The following is a 16,539-nucleotide window of genomic DNA, read 5'->3' on the forward strand; positions in this document are numbered from 1 at the left end:
GAACATCAAGAACGTTTTTTGCTAATGTGATCCATCAATACTGGTACTATTAAGGCTATACTGTTAAGAGTTTAGGACAGATAAAGAGTATATATTAAAGAACATTTTTATCATCATGATTTCTAGTGACTATTTTAGTATTTGCGACCAACATTTTATACACACCTATCTACCACATCATTTTATTAAATAAGATTAGATGTTTTCTGAAAACAAATAAATAATAACAATTATGACAGCTACTTATGTTTGTCAGTTTTTCTAAAAGGTAGTGGTTCTACCATAAATGCCCTTTTTCCCTTTATTTTAACAACCAAGAACATAAAATGTCAAACTGAAGCAATATAGGTGTTTATAATCTATTTAATAGTGGGACACTGATAAGAATACTATACATTTCTCTGAAGCACATTGTTTTTGAAACCAGAATATGCTATAAGTGCAAGAATGTCTTAAAAAAATCAAGATTACTATACTCTACAATTTAAGTTTTACTGCATCAATAAGGCATATATCAAATGCGTAATACACTAGGGTTTCTGCTAAGCAGTTTTAATCTTTTGCAATTCATCTCTGAATTTTGCTAGTTTTGATTTTCTAAAAAAAAAATTACAAAAACAACTAGCCTAACAGAAAGACCACTTATGATGAATTTCAGAATTTAGGCTTTGTTGCATCAAAATACAATGTGAGCTAAAAGAGGAATATACACAATTTATGAAGTATTGTTGCAATTTAACACTAACTGTTCTCATGCTAATACAATAAAATGTTTTACAATGATAAATTTTTAATACTTTATTCATTGATTAAAAGAATATACATTTAACATAAACCATACAACATCAGTCATCAGGTCAAACATTCAGCTGGTTTCCTTACAGTTTCTGTCAGGAGTTATTTTTTAATTTGATCACATTTATCAGATAAAATCTCACCACATCTGGCATATACACACACTGTGCCAGTGGATTCACTCTACTGATGTACATATAAAATCCGCATGGTATGTGCTCACTGGAGACAAAACAGCGCACACCTGTCAAAAGGTCATTTTAATATAAGATGGTAAAACTATTTGCAAAACACATATAAATTTTCCATAAATAGAATCATATCTGGACATCTGTTGCATAAATTGTGTTTTCCAAAGCTTACAATAGAGCAGCCAGGTCTCAGCACTGCTGGGCACCCACATTGGCCACTTACTTTATTATTGAAGACTGTCCTTTAACATTAAATGCACAACATTCGTACCACTTAAAACTTGGGTCAGGTGGAAGTCTCACAGAGACCACGTCTGTACCGCGGTTGCCCTGAAACAGTTAAATCGGCTTTTAAAGCCTCTCAGATATAACAAGATTTTAAAACATACTTCATGGAATGTTCTTCATGCATCATAGCAGCTCATACCTCTGATAGAACAAGCTTTACGTTTTTCCTTGCCTTACTTTACATTCACTATTCACAGTGAAACAGGTGCATGTTAAGAGTTCTGAGGTTGCTGACTGAGCCACAGCACAGCTGTGTACCACAGGTCGAAATTCGACCTTATATATTACAATCTAGCAGTATTTGGCTGGCCGAGTCGGCCCACCCCTGCCAGCATGTGGGCACTTCTTCGTTTTTAAGCTATTCTTTGGCAGCTGACACAGGCGCTGACAGAGAAAAATCCAGTGACTTGTGAGGGATTTCACGGCCAATGTTTGTTTGCAAGCATATGTGTTTATATCTGTTGTGATTTTTCCTTTAAAGAGTTTTTGATTGTATATTCCTTTTCCACCTACTATTTGAAATCTGGGCTAAAAGCTAACTTTTACCTTAAACGAATAATGTAATTGGATGAAAAGCAAATTGAACCAAACCAAAAAGAGCAAAGGAAAAAAAAATCCAACGATTTGAGTTTTCTTGTCTATGCAAGTAGCTTAAAAAAAAAAGACAAATGGGTGTTTAGCTTAAGGTTTCACATTACAAAAAATTAGAATGGCAATGGCTAATATCAACTATTACGTGTGATGCAAATTAAAGCTTTTGCTTTTCTGCTAAAGGGAACTTATTTCTGATCAAGTTATCTTTTCTTCCCCTTTAAAATTAAAAAAAAAAAAAAAATCAATGACATGCTATCAAAATGCATGACTACAATGCATTGCATACAAACCCACCAGGCCATGGATATAAACTATATATGCGTATAAAAAAAATTTGGCTCCAGAGCACAGAAGTCTGACTCACAATAGGAAAAAAAAAAAAACCATAGTGAAAATGCAGAGTCATTCAGTGAAAAATAAAGTTAGCCAGCAACCTCAGACAACCCTTGGTTGAATCTCTTTAAGGTTTTGTAGACAAGTCCATTAACCGTGAAAGCCCTACATATTGCCACTTTCAACTTCTAAACCAATACCCGACTACGTTCTTTGATCAAGAAGTAGAATATACATATATAATTTTATATAGCTAATACTGATTAAACACAGCACAAAGGGGTTAATTCACACTACTGAAAAACATAATAAGACCCTACTTGCATATGTAACCACAGGAATTGTAAATAAAAAAAGCTAGACGCCTTCGCTGAAGCTTTGCATTTCTCTATAAAAATGACGATTTGGTTCAGTGAAGACACTGAGGGATTCGATGTCCATAACGGCATGCCACGGTCGGCCCAGGCCTAGCGATACCTGCTCAATAAGGTTATGCACGGGATCCACATCCTGATCAGCCAGTTCACCTTGATCAAAATCGATGCTTTCCTCGGTGACTTCAAGTACTTTAAGGTCAGAGCCACGAAGACGAGCAATGGCAATGAGGTTGTGAGCCCATACTGTGTAACCTTAAAAACACAAGAGACCAAGCATTGTGATTTCCTTCCTTTTCATTATGTTAACTCAACAAGGTGGTTCTCTCCCTCTTCCTTGTTCATCCTTCTGAGAACCTTTAAAATTACATGACAACTACCAGTCTGACCCTTTCCTTTCTTAAATTTAATTAAAAGAAAGGCAAAAAGGAACTGGTACTGTTTTGCCTAGAAAGATATAAGAAATAATTTAAATTAAAACAAACAAGGTCTCCTTCAGGCCTAATGGAAGAGTCTGAAAATATCATGATGCCGATAGCTAGTGCTCAATAAACTGAATTAATGGGGTGGGGGGGAGGGAACACCTCCTCCTACTAAAGCAGATTACTGAATTAAGGTTGTGTTTTCTGAATATTTCTTTAGGAAAAAAACGTAGACTAGGGATCAGTAAGCCTTCACACATGTAGGGGCAGCTGGGTAGCTCAGTAGATTGAGAGTCAGGCCTAGAGACCTAGGATCAAATCTAGCCTCAGACACTTCCCAGCTGTGTGACTCTGGGCAAGTCGCTTGACCCCCATTGCCCACCCTTACCACTTTTCCACCTATGAGCCAATACACAGAAGTTAAGGGTTTAAAAAAAAGCCTTCACACATGCTTTAAACATTGGCAACATTTGTTCTTATATTAGTGGCAGCAACTCCCATGGGAATGTGAAAGAGGGAACTAATGATTCTCAGAGAATGGGCTAGAAAAGTGAAGAGCCTGCACAGTATCTTTGCCACACTTCCCAATTCTAGACAAACTTAAAAAGTAGCTGGTTGTTTTCTCATTTATTCCCTGAATCCACTAAAGATTTTTAAAGATCTATAAAATATGCCTCAGCAAAGTATGAATCTATTAAAACTTAGAAATTTACTGTTGACCAATTTATTTTTACAAATAATGTTAAATTAAATTATTAAGACTTATCTCATAATTTTGGTCTATAGCAGAATACGGCCTGCTGGACAGATGCAGTCCCCCTGAATGTTCTATCTGGCTGAGGGACATTATTCCTAATCTAATGAATACAATGATTAGGCTACAATACAATGAAACTTTGAAAGCACCTTAGAAATAGATTGACAGATGAGCATTTCCTTTCCTTTGGCCCCCTAAGTTTGCCCATCACTGGTCTATAGGAATGGCAATGCAAATGAAGGGATAAAATGTCTATATTTCTAAAATTACTACTTGAAGAAAGAAAGACTGTCTTAGGGAATTGGATAATTGTTGACAATTACTGAATACAGTTGTTAAATTATACAAAGTATTTACTCCATTTTGGAATATCCAAGCCCCATTTTGGCTACCACTTAAGCATGTTTTTGGTTGCATTCTTTGATGACTTTTGGCAAATCACAACACAAAATTTCAAGAAAAAAAATAAATGCAACACAGCTACACTGAGGTGTTTCATACTGTGCAGGCCTTAGTTTTTTGAAACTTACATGATTACCCCTATAACTATTAAATATAAAGCAAATGTATGTCTGACCAAATTTTTAAACTGAATGTATCTACTCCTGTATTCAGGAGAAAAAAAGTAAGCAACAGAAAAAAAGACACGTGCTTCTCTCTCCTCTGACAAACTCATTTACTTATCATCTAAAAGATAATTACAAATTAATATAAAACCTCTCTTCCTTTCTGCAATTTGTCAGTTTTCAGAGGAATCCGTTTGCAGGTAAGACCAGGTAAGTTTGTGGCTTGTTCACTGACTCCTAGCCAATTTTGTAATACCTAAAGGAATATGGTACAATCTCTATAACCTGAATTTCTCAATTTACTTTACGTAAATTGTTGTGAAGTGACAGTAAAAGGTATGAGGGCCAGAAAGAATGAGAAAGAGCTATTTTGTTGGCAAACAAAATGTAGCCAATGTAATTTTGTAGACCTCAGGGGAAAAAAAATTGTGTATTAAATTGCTGAATGTTTGCATGCCATCATCTACAACAAAGCAACATACTAATTATATCAGGGTTAATCTTCAGGAAAGTTAGAGATGGCTCTTTATGCTTACTATAATCCACTATAAAAGTTAATTAATAGTTACCTTGACATAACAAAAGCATTTTTAATTTTTAATTTGAAACTAAAAAGTCCTTTTTAAAAATCTGCAATCCTGAATATCACCTTGTCATGAAATTTGACTCTCAACAGAAAATTAAATAGGCAAGGCTGGTAATACCATTAAGTTGATAAGATTATCAAACTAGGCAACTAAGAAGCAAAAATCACCTTATTTAGGGATTCTTAAATATTATTCCACATTTGACAGTGTAAAGATCAATAAATTATTTATTAGGTCTGACATTTTTTTCAATGTAATGTTAATATGAAATGGATCTTTTCGTTACATAGCCAAAAACAGTCACTGCTGCAAAGGAATACCTACCATGAACTGCCAAAAGGGAGAGCCTTGTGCACCTCCATGCTAATAAAACCAAAGGATCTTCATTCCTGTTGTCACTAAGATCTGGAAAACCAGATGTATCTATCACATCATTCATTAATATAAAATGAGTGAGGAACTTGTCATACTGCCTGGATATGAGGTCAACAACAGCCCCTGAAACACAAGTGATGTAGCTATCAAAATGAATCCTCTCTAGTGGTATACTGGGTTTAAGAATCTTAAGCATGTCATCACTCTTGATATCAAAAGCCATTATATAAACCCGAAGGCTAGTGCTGTTTCGTGTTAGGGCCTTCCAATTTTCATCTTCTGGCATGTTGTCCAGAGACTTGTTCATCAGAGAAATATTATGTACTATGAGAGACAGTCGATGCAAAGGCACATGGTTGTTATCAGCCAAGACTCTTGCCATGTCAGCTGTAAAATCACAGAAATCCAAGGCGAGTGAGCGCAGATTCACAAAGCGCTCCAATTCAACTGCGGTGATAAGAGTGGTGTTACCAGTGATGTTGTTATCCAGTAAACTCAGGTGTTCCATGGTGTTGGCAATAGGGTTTGAGAGAGATGACAGTGATGTGGGGGTTACTATTTCCAACATAAACCCACAAGACAGCCATTTCAGTTGCCTGCTATTACCCAAAATTTCTTCAAACAGCTGCTGAATTCTGTAAGCAAAACATAAACCACAATAATTCCATTAACACTTGACTCTAATCCCATAAACACTGCCTTTCTAGAAAATAGTTGCCAAACAGTATGCAAGGTTGAGATCCATTTTTTCTTGTTTAGGTAATGAACATCTACTCAACATATAAGTGATGTTACTACAATCCACTGTTAACCTCTATATGGAAGATTAATGATTAAAGATGCAGTATACTTTACTTGGAAATGATTTGGAAATAGACATTTGGAAACTCACCCTGAGAAAGTAACATTTTATACCAGTATAGTAGAAAAGAGCAATTTTATTCATTCTACTGGTACAGGGGAGGGCAGCCTGAAAAATAAATAATAGTTTTGATAATATCATGTGTAAAGGCTAACAAAGTAGACAATATTAACCAGTAAATTCAAGGAGTTTTTACCTCTTTTTTTCTCTTTAAAAAAAAAAATTATGTGTCCTCATCTGCCTAGACTAGAAGATTTTTGCCCGATCTGCATACCTTCTATGACTTCATTAAAGAATTTGATAAAAAGCTGAGAGGTACAGATACTGATGCCAGGGGTATGCCAATAGAGATCCTCCTCCAAGTTTACATTCATCAATTAATGATTCTTCCTTGGGTCAAGACAATAGTCAAAAATCTGAATCCACCTAATTTTATTGTCAGTCTTTTCAGTTTTTCTCTATCTCCTCTATTTTACCTTCCAGGTTGTATAGTCTTGCCTAACTGGAATATTTCAACATTCCCAATAAATGAGCTGAACTTTCCTGACTCCATGCCATTGATCACAATTTCCAATATCTATTTTGAATGCTTCCTTCTTCATTCAATCAGTCAGCAAGCATTTATTAAGCACCTACTATGTGCCAGGTATTGTGCCGGCACATTACTGAATTTCTATCTATCCTTTAAGGGCCAACTCTAGGGTAAATTTCATGGAAGAGATGGCATTAATGTTCCCATTCCCTAATCATTTCCCTGCTTTAGACAGCACATGACATTTTCCTGACTTGTCTTATGCATTTATTATTTTGTATGGTAATTTTAAGTAAACACATCCTATCTCATATTATGTTGGCAGCTTCATAAGGGCAAAGGACCATACCTTATCTAAATTTTTAATCTATCAGCAGTGTTTTTTACATACAGTAGGTGCTTAATAAATATTGAATTAAATTAAATTGTATAACTTACTGCTTAATTTTTTTGCCATCTGGGTCCACCTTGCTGAGGTATATATTTGATAAACTTCCTTGCTGTTGCAGAATACTTATGTCTCCAAAAAGACTAAACTTCTGGAGGTTCCTACGAGGAAAAAAACAAAATAGATATAACCTGGATTGCTCTATACATAGAAATTTCACAACCTAGATAGTTCAATTCATTTTTAAGGACAAGAGGAAAAAATTAATTGTCCAGAAGATTCAAGCAGTTCGTTTCCTAACAAAAAAATAGATTTGGGGATTGAAAATAACAACCTTGCCTTGTTCTATCATTTCAGTTGCAAATCATTCCAATTTTGTTCTAATGAGATATTAGAAAGTTTTACAAACTGCCAAAAAATATGCTTACCATACAATCTACTTTCCATATGGAATACTGGCAAAATCTAGAAAAAATATTTTTAATAAAACAAAAAAGCTTGTTGCTTTTAAAATAATTTTAAATAACCAAACTCTCCCTAAAAACAGTATATAATGAGATCATGAATGAAAAAAAGTACAATCAAAACTATTCCAAGAAGTGTATTGATATATGAACTTCCACTGGACAGTGCAGAACCATAACCCTTTGCTTTTTTTTCTAGTCTAACACTGCTTGTTATATACATATATAAAGTATAAGATGATTTGTTCATGACTCTATGAAAAGTAAAAATGAAAATTTTAAGGTTTAGAAATTATTAGTAGCTATAATCTCAAAAGTATGGGAATGTTAAATTTTCCATGTCCACTGGCATGTAGGGAGCTCTGTCCAGTTAATATGTATTTAGTTTCTTTGATAATTTCTTGCTCCTTCTCTCACCTCTCCCCAATTTCCAAAAGCTTTGAGTGCCCAAAATATTTTACATGCTACACAGTACATATGAGACATTTATTTAAATTAGACAGGGAAATATTCAAGGAGATAAAAAAAATGAGTCTGTCTGATCACGCTCTACTATCCATTTCATCAGTTCCTTCATTCGGGGGCAAATGTCTTTCCAAGTAAACTTGTATCTATACTTTTTGAAAAAGGAAGCTTCAACAACAAATTCAAGTACCAAAAATTTCTCCATTAAGGGATAATCTTTACTGTAGAAGGGGATAGGAAGCTGTGGGGCTCCAAATCTGTGGTCAGATTTGGGGATTGTGTATGCCTGTTTTGCATATATGGATTGCAATATGGCACCTTCAAAAATAAATGTTCTGGCTTTCCATTTTTGTACTCTGCCCCAGGGCCTCTTCTCTGGTCCTTCTAGACTATTTCTCTTGGTAATCTGATCAGCTTTCCATAGATTCAATTATCATCTGTATGCTGATGATTCTCATATCCAGCCCTAACTTTTTTGCTGATGATCAGCATCAAATTTCCATTTACATACAGGATATCTGAAACTCAACAAAAACCAAACTCACTTTCCTTCCTTTATTTTCCCTCCCCCAATTTCTAAACCTCATTATTATCAAGGTTTGAAAATATGGGTGTCATATCCTCAAATCTTTATTCTCACTCACCCTAAGTATCTAATCTATTGCCAAAATCATTTCTACCTTCACAACAGAAGGTATGTCCCATCTCTGGACTACTGCAAAAGCCTGCTGGTTAGTCACTCTGCTTCCTATCTTTCTGCTCTAGTCCATCTTCCATTTAGATAGCCAATTGATCTTCCTTAAAACAAACAAAAAACAAAAAAAGTATAACTATGTCACCCTCCCTACTGAAAACTCCAGTGGCTTCCTATCCAGAATCAAATATAAAATACTCTTTTTGGCATTCAAAGTCCTTCATAACCTGGCCTTTCCTATCTTTCTAGTCTCTTTACACTTTACTCCCAACTTACTCTATGACTCAGTGACATTACTCTTCTATTCCTCAAATGGAGTTTCTATAATATCAGCCAGAGGTTCAAGATCACTGCAATAGGGACGGTAAGACCAAATTAAAGTTTGTTAATCACTGCTGAAGGATTTCAGTAGGATTTATCCTCAGGATGGTTTCTTAGATTCAGGCAATGGGAGAAACAGATGGGATGGTGTTTCTGTTCTAGCCCAGCAGGAAAGCCAGGCCAAGAGAAAGGTGAAGGGAGCAGGAAGGAATGGTGCCTCTCTGGTCCTCTGAAAATCTTGCTGATATTCAATTTTTTTTTTTTTAATTTTCAACCTCTTTCAGGATTCTAATGGGACTGTTGGACCCAAATTGCCATTTATATATGAAATTGCTAGGAAAAATGGCATAGACCTTCCCAGGTAGTTTTAGGGGTGAACAGAATGGAAAACACTGACGGTCAATTGATATGGGCATGAATCTTTTCAAGTAGGCCAAGAGGATGGTTTGGGGATGTGTTTATTAGTCGTCCCCACCCTCAACCTCAGGAACATAGGATTCTAGTTTGGATTTTCTAGGGAATAAAAAAAAAAACAAAAAAAACACCTTCCAGCACACAAAGATTCTAATAATGGCAAACAGGCTTCAATTATTAATATAAATGTGTCAATGAACCAAAGAGTATGTGAAGGATGTTAAAAATATAAGACTTAATCACTCTGGCAGGCAAACCTACCAGCAGACTATTGCAGTAGTAGAAGAATAAGGAGATGAGGGCCTGGCACCACTGTGGTGGTAGTATCAAGCAGTTAGTGTATTTAAATTTAAGAAGATAGTATATTTAAGAGATGGTACAACTCTATAGGCCTTGGCAACAGATTGGGTATGAAGCATAGGAGGTTAGAGGTATGAGGAGTTAAGGTTGAAGTTAAGGATGAAGACTAGGTGGTAAGCATGGGGAGGATAGTGGCATTCTAGACAGTAAGTGAAGTTTGGAAGGTGGGAGAGTAGGGAAGGTAAAGAAGATTATGAGTTCAGTTTTGGACATGTTGAGTTTGAGATGTCCAATAGACAACTGGATATGTGAAAAATCAACAGAAAGATTAGGACTAGATAAGTGGATTTGAGAAACCTAAGAATAGAGAAAACAAGGAAGATGATGAGATCACTAAGTGAAAAAGTAAAGAGGGGGAACAGAGCCAAGATAGTGGAGTGAGAGGAAGCAACAGAAGCTAGCTTTCCTCCTCAAAGATCTAGAGAATGCTCCAGACTGAATTATGACTGGGAAAGGTCAAGAATGAGTCACAATGAGTCATTTAGCTTTGTAGATGGACAGAGAGATGCATAAACTTGGGGATGAGGAGGTGGGGCCAGGAGTACTGTAGCAGGCACCAGTGATAGTTAGTATTCTAGTACCCCAGGACTGAAAGAGGGCCAAGACAGGGCACCAGAAAGAGATCCCAGGAATCCCTAAGCAAACATTGGATGCAGGAACAGAGACTATGTGAAAGTTCTATCTCCTTCCACCCAGTGCTGGATAACAGATCCAGAGCAAGAGAAGCTATCATCCTTAGAACAATTTCTAGGAAGCAAAACATAACACTGTGGTTCTAATCTCCAGAGTGGAGTACAATATTCTTTTACCACCAAAGGGCAAGGTGAGCTGGCAATTCAAATGCTCTGAATCTGCAAAGACTACCAGCAGATCAACAGCAATTAAAGTTACTGCTGAAATTCTCAACCAAAAACAAGTTGATAAGCTCAAATTTGGACCAGAAACTTGCAGAATAGACCAAGAGGCTAGTTAATAAACCTTCTTTTTGGAGAATACCATTTTGAAAGCACTGAAAACTTGCAGGGCCACACCCAGAACTGAAGGCTCAGGCTTTATTGATTCATCCCTTCTAGAAATGTGCAGAGTCTAGTATTAACATAGTTAGAAGTCAAGAAATATGCTGGGAGAATGTACAAACAAAAAAAGGCACCTGATAATATAAAGAACTATTCTAGTGACAAAGAAGTTCAAGCCAAATAAATGACTTGAAAACATCTATAAACTAAGTCTCAAAGAAAAATGCAAAAGCACATAAATCCAACAAGAACTCCTAGAAGAGAAAAAGCAAAAGAGTTAAAGAGGCTGAAAATTATTTTGAAAAACAAGAGTTGTAGAGGAAAGTATGGAAAAGGAAACAAGAACTAATAAGATATTAAAAGAGAACGGTTTGGAAAAAAAGGTATAAAACCTTTAGTGAAGAAAACAACTCTAAAAATTAGAATGGGTTATTCTGAAACTAATGACCCCTTAAGAATCAAGAAATAATAAAACAAAGACAAAAGACTGGGGGAAAAACACAGAAGAAAATGTGAAATATCTAATAGAGGGAAAAAACTGACCTGGAGAATATTATGAAGAGAGATGATTTAAAAATCACCAAGGGATAGCTAAGTGGGGCTTAGTAGATTAAAAGCTAAGCTTTGGTTCAAACCTGGCCTCAGACACTTCCTAGCTGTGTGACCCTGTAACTCCAATTGCCCAGCCCTTGGAATAAATGTTAATTCCAAGATGGAAGGTATAGGTTAACAACAACAACAACAACAACAAAAAAAAAAAATCACCAGACTACCTGAAAGCCACAAATGAAAAAATAACTGAGGCATCATCATAAAACATGCCCAAATATCTTAGAACCAGAGGGAAAAGTCACTTCTTGAAAGAAACTCCAAAATGAAAACACCCAGGTATATTACCAAAATCTAGAGCTTCTAGGTCAAAGAGAAAATACTGTAAGCAGCCAAAAAGAAAGAGTTCAAATACTGAGGAGTCACAATCAACATCACACATGATTTAACTGCCACCACTATAAAGGAACAGAGAACCTGGAATATGATATTCTAGAAGTAAAGGATACTGTGCTAAAATCCAAGAATAATCTACCTAGCAAAACTGACACTAATCCTGCAGGAGAGAAAAAAAAGACTCTTAAATGAAAGAGAAAACTTCCACGCATTACTGGTGAAAAGAGCAGGGCTAAGCAGAAAATCTGATAAACACAGGAGTCAATAAAAGCAAAAAAAGGTAAACATGAATGAGAAACTATAAGAGACTAATAAACAAGGTTAAACTGTATACATTGTTATTTATAAAGGGAGAGAATATGTTTCACTTTTATCACTGTCAGTGAGGTTAATTAGAGAGGGAGTGTGGCTCTGGTGCTTAGATAATCTCAAAAGAAGAACTAAATGGGAAGGAAAGAAGAATTAACTGGGAAAAGAGGGAAGAGGGAAGAAAGATGGGGAATATTATCTTACATAAATGGATTACAAAAAGAGGAGTCTGCAGCACAAGCACAATTAACTATGCTAACCTCACTGGCAGGAGAGGGACAAGATGACATCTGAACTTCACTATCATCTGAACTGGTTAAAGGTAAGAATATATATCTTACTCAACAAGAAAACAGGAGAAAAAAGGAGTTAAGGGGAAAGAGGGAAATAAAGGAGGCAGGTGGATAGAATGCTGGAAGACCTGGAATCTTCAATGTGACCCCAGATGTTTACTAACTATGTGATCCTGGGAAAATGGCTTTACCTGTTTTGTCTTAATTCACTGGAGAAGGAAACGGTAAACAACTCCAGTATTTTTGCCAAGAAACAATCGTGGTCATGAAGAGTTGAACACAACTGAATAAATGAACAACAGATTAAGAGAAGTATTAACCAGAAACAAAACTGATTTTTAAAGGGATAGAGATTAAGAGGAGAGGTAGGATAAATATAAGATAATAATAGGATAGAAGGAAATAACATTAGTTATAAATAAATGCAAATGAATGACCTCACCCAGAAAGTCAATAATTTCATTAAGGATAATAATAACAATGAGGCAACATATCAAAATTTGTGAAATGAGGCCAAAATAATATTTAGGGGAAATTTTATATCTTAAAATTCTTTCCATCAATAAAAGAAAGAGTAGAGGGGCAGCTGGGTAGCTCAGTGGAGTGAGAGTCAGGCCTAGAGACAGGAGGTCCTAGGTTCAAACCCGGCCTCAGCCACTTCCCAGCTGTGTGACCCTGGGCAAGTCACTTGACCCCCATTGCCCGCCCTTACCAATCTTCCACCTATGAGACAATACACCGAAAGTACAAGGGTTTAAAAAAAAACACTTAAAAAAGAAAGAGTAGATCAATAAATTGGGTATGCAACAACAAAAAATTGGGAAACCAACAAATCAAAAACTAAATTAAACCCTCAACTAAACAGAAATCCTGAAAAATCAAAGAAGGTAAGATTAACAAAATTAAGTAAAAAACGTTGCATTAGGGGCAGCTGGGTAGCTCAGTGGATTGAGAGTCAGGCCTAGAGACAGGAGGTCCTAGGTTCAAATCCAGCCTCAGATACTTCCCAGCTGTGTGACCCTGGGCAAGTCACTTGACCCTCATTGCTCACCCTTACCACTCTTCCACCTAGGAGCCAATACACAGAAGTTAAGGGTTTAAAAAAACAACATTGCATTAATGAAATTGGGAGCTTTAAAAGGTGAGTTCACACCAGTGAAGAAAACAGGAATTCAACTATAAGAAAAGGATGAATATTTACAAAATATAAATTTTCCAATTTAACAAAACAGGAAATATAATATTTAAAAGTAATCCTATGTTGGGGGGGTGCGGGGAAATACCTGAACAAACCATAAATGAACTCCTAAAAAAAGGTCCCGAACCAGAAGGATACCTACTAAATTCCTTCTATGACAAAAAAAGATTTCAATACTTAAGTGAGTGCATCAAAACAGAGAAAAAAAAACCTATGACTATTGATGCAAAAATGTATCATAAATCTCGTACCCTATGATCAACTTAGAGTTATATATCAACAAAGTTCAATATTAAGAAAATTACAAGCAGAATTTGCCATGTTACTAACAACCCCTCCAATCAAAAGGATTTAAATAAAGAAAAAACATTTGCTACAACACCTATTTCTGTTAAAAATACCAGAAAGCAAAGGAATAAATGGAGCTTTCCTTAAAATGATATGTAGTAGGGGCAGCTGGGTAGCTCAGTGGATTGAGAATCAGGCCTAGAGACGGGAGGTCCTAGGTTCAAATCTGGCCTCAGACACTTCTCAGCTGTATGACCCTGGGCAAGTCACTTGACCCCCATTGCCTACAAAAAGAAAAAAATTAAAAAAAAAAAAATATGTAGTAGCAGGCAGCTAGGTGGTTCCCAGTCTATGGGAGATCCTAGGTTCAAATCTGACCTCAGATACTTCCTACCTGTGTGACCCTGGGCAAGTCACTTAATCCCCATTGCCTAGCCTTACTGCTCCTCTGCCTTAGAGTCAATACACAATATTGATTCTAAGACAGAAGGTAAGGGTTTAAAAAAAAAAAAAAAAAGAGGGCATGTAGTATTCTACCCAAAACCAAAAATGAGCAACATCTATAATGCAGATAAGCAGCACAATGGATAGAGCACCGGGTCTGTAGTTGGGAGGACCTCCTAAGTGTGTAACCCTGGACAGGTCAATTCTTCTCATCAAAACAGGCTGAGAGGGAAAAAGGAATATACTCTTTGGGTTATAGAATTCTTTCTTATTTTACAGACAAGGTAAGGAGGAGGTAACTAGAAGGAGGGGGAAATAAGGTGGTAATAAAAAACAAAACATTGGTGAGGAAGAAAGGGAATAGAGCAGGATCAAAAGCGGAAAATAAGATGGAGTGCAATACACAGGTAGTAATCATAACTGTGAATGTAAATGGGATGAACTTACCCATAAAGAGGATAGCAGAGTGGATTTAAACACAGAATCCTATCATGTTGTTTACAAGAAACACATTTGATGCAGGATGACACACACAGATTAATAGTAAAAGGTTGGAGCAGAATTTATTATGCATCATCTAAAGTAAAAAAAAGTGGGAGTAGCAATCACGACATCAGACAAAGCTAAAGTAAAAATTAATCTGATTCAAAGAAATAAGGAAGGAAATTATATCTTGCTAAAAGGTATAATAAACAATGAAGTAATATTAATACTAAACATTCATGCACCAAATGGTATAGCATCTAGATTTTTAAAGGGGAAATTAAAGGAGCTTAAAGAGGAAATAGATAGTAAAACCATATTAGTGGGGGACCCCAACTTTCCCCTATCAGAAGTAGATGAATCAAACCAAAAAATAAGGGAAGTGAATGAAATGTTAGAAAAATTAAGAGTTAATAAATCTGGAGAAAATTGAATAGGGATAAAAGGGAATATACCTTCTTTTCAGCAACACATGGTACATATGCAAAGATCAACAATGTACTTAACTAGGGCATAAAAACTTTACAAACAAATGCAGAAAAGCAGAAAAAATAAATGCAACTTATTAAGATCAAAATGCAATAAAAATTATCATTAATATGGGTCCATGGAGAGGCAAATTTTAAATTAGAAACTAAATAATCTTATTCTTCAAAAAATATAGGTCAAAAAACAAATCACAGAATTACTGATTTCATTGAAGAAAATGACGAGAAGACAACATATTGAAATCTATGGGATACAGCCAAATCAGTACTCAGGGAAAAATTTATGTCTCTGAGTGCCTATATCAGTGACTGGGAACCTTTTGGGACTTTGTGCCATGACCACCCCCAGACTATGTCTTACTGTTCTCCCCCCCATTGCTGTCATACCCTGCATATTGCATGTAATAACGACCCACCCCTGTTTGGGGGTGGGACCAGTGGGGTAGGCTCCAGTGCCCCATACCCTTCCCTTCTGTTTGGGAGGGGCCGGAGAGGCGTGGCTGCCACTACCATTTGGCTGGAGGAGAGGGAGTGTCAAGGGGGTACTGCCACACCTGGGGCTGAGCTGGGCTCAGAATGCCCCATCCCCTGAGTTCAGGGGTAGGGCCAGGCTCCCAGTGGGCTAAGCCAGGGGCCTACACATGCCATAGGTTCTGTATGCCATCTTTGCCCACACATGTCATAGGTTCACTATCATGGGACTATATCAACAAAATAGAGAGGAAGGAGATCAATAAATTGGGCTTGCAACTTAAAAAATTAGAAGAGAACAAATTAAAAATCTCTACATAAAAACTAAAATGGAAATCACAAAAATCAAAGGAGAAATTAAGAAAATTGAAAGTAAAAACTACTAAACTAATAAATAAGACTAGGAACTGATACTTTGAAAAAACAAAATAGATAAAGGACTGGTAAATTTAATTTTAAAAAATACAATCAAATTAATGTATCAAATATGAAAAGGGCAATCTCACCTCTAATGAAGAGGAAATTAACACAATTATTAAGAGCTACTTTGCCCAATTATATGACAATAAATATGACAAATCTAGGTGAAATGGGGAAAATATTTATAAAAATGTAAATTGTCTAGATTAACAAAAGAGAAAATAAACTATTTAAATAATTCCATCTCAGAAAAGGAAACTGAACAAGTCATCAATGAATTCCCTAAGAAAAAAACCCCAGGGGCAAAAAGAGTCACAAGTGACTTCTAGCAAACATTTAAAAGAACAACTTGATCCTAATACTAATACTACATAAACTATTTGACAAAATAAGCAAAGGAGC

The 16,539-nt window shown here is 36.0% G+C and overlaps 1 protein-coding gene across 1 annotated transcript in view; it reads right to left on the minus strand.

The window, feature by feature from the left end:
* Positions 1-51: 51 nt before the first annotated feature.
* FBXO33 (F-box protein 33) overlaps positions 52-16,539 on the minus strand; it is a 46,070-nt gene continuing 29,582 nt past the window's right edge. Inside the window, exons 2-4 of the mRNA XM_044664785.1 lie at positions 7,115-7,225; positions 5,232-5,917; positions 52-2,830 (exon numbers count right to left, since the gene is read on the minus strand). Coding sequence (XP_044520720.1) covers positions 2,559-2,830; positions 5,232-5,917; positions 7,115-7,225 — 1,069 coding nt within the window. The 3' untranslated portion in view covers positions 52-2,558. The remainder of the gene's footprint in view (positions 2,831-5,231; positions 5,918-7,114; positions 7,226-16,539) is intronic.

This window comes from Gracilinanus agilis, chromosome 2 (assembly GCF_016433145.1).
Source record: "Gracilinanus agilis isolate LMUSP501 chromosome 2, AgileGrace, whole genome shotgun sequence".
Lineage (NCBI taxonomy): Eukaryota > Metazoa > Chordata > Mammalia > Didelphimorphia > Didelphidae > Gracilinanus > Gracilinanus agilis.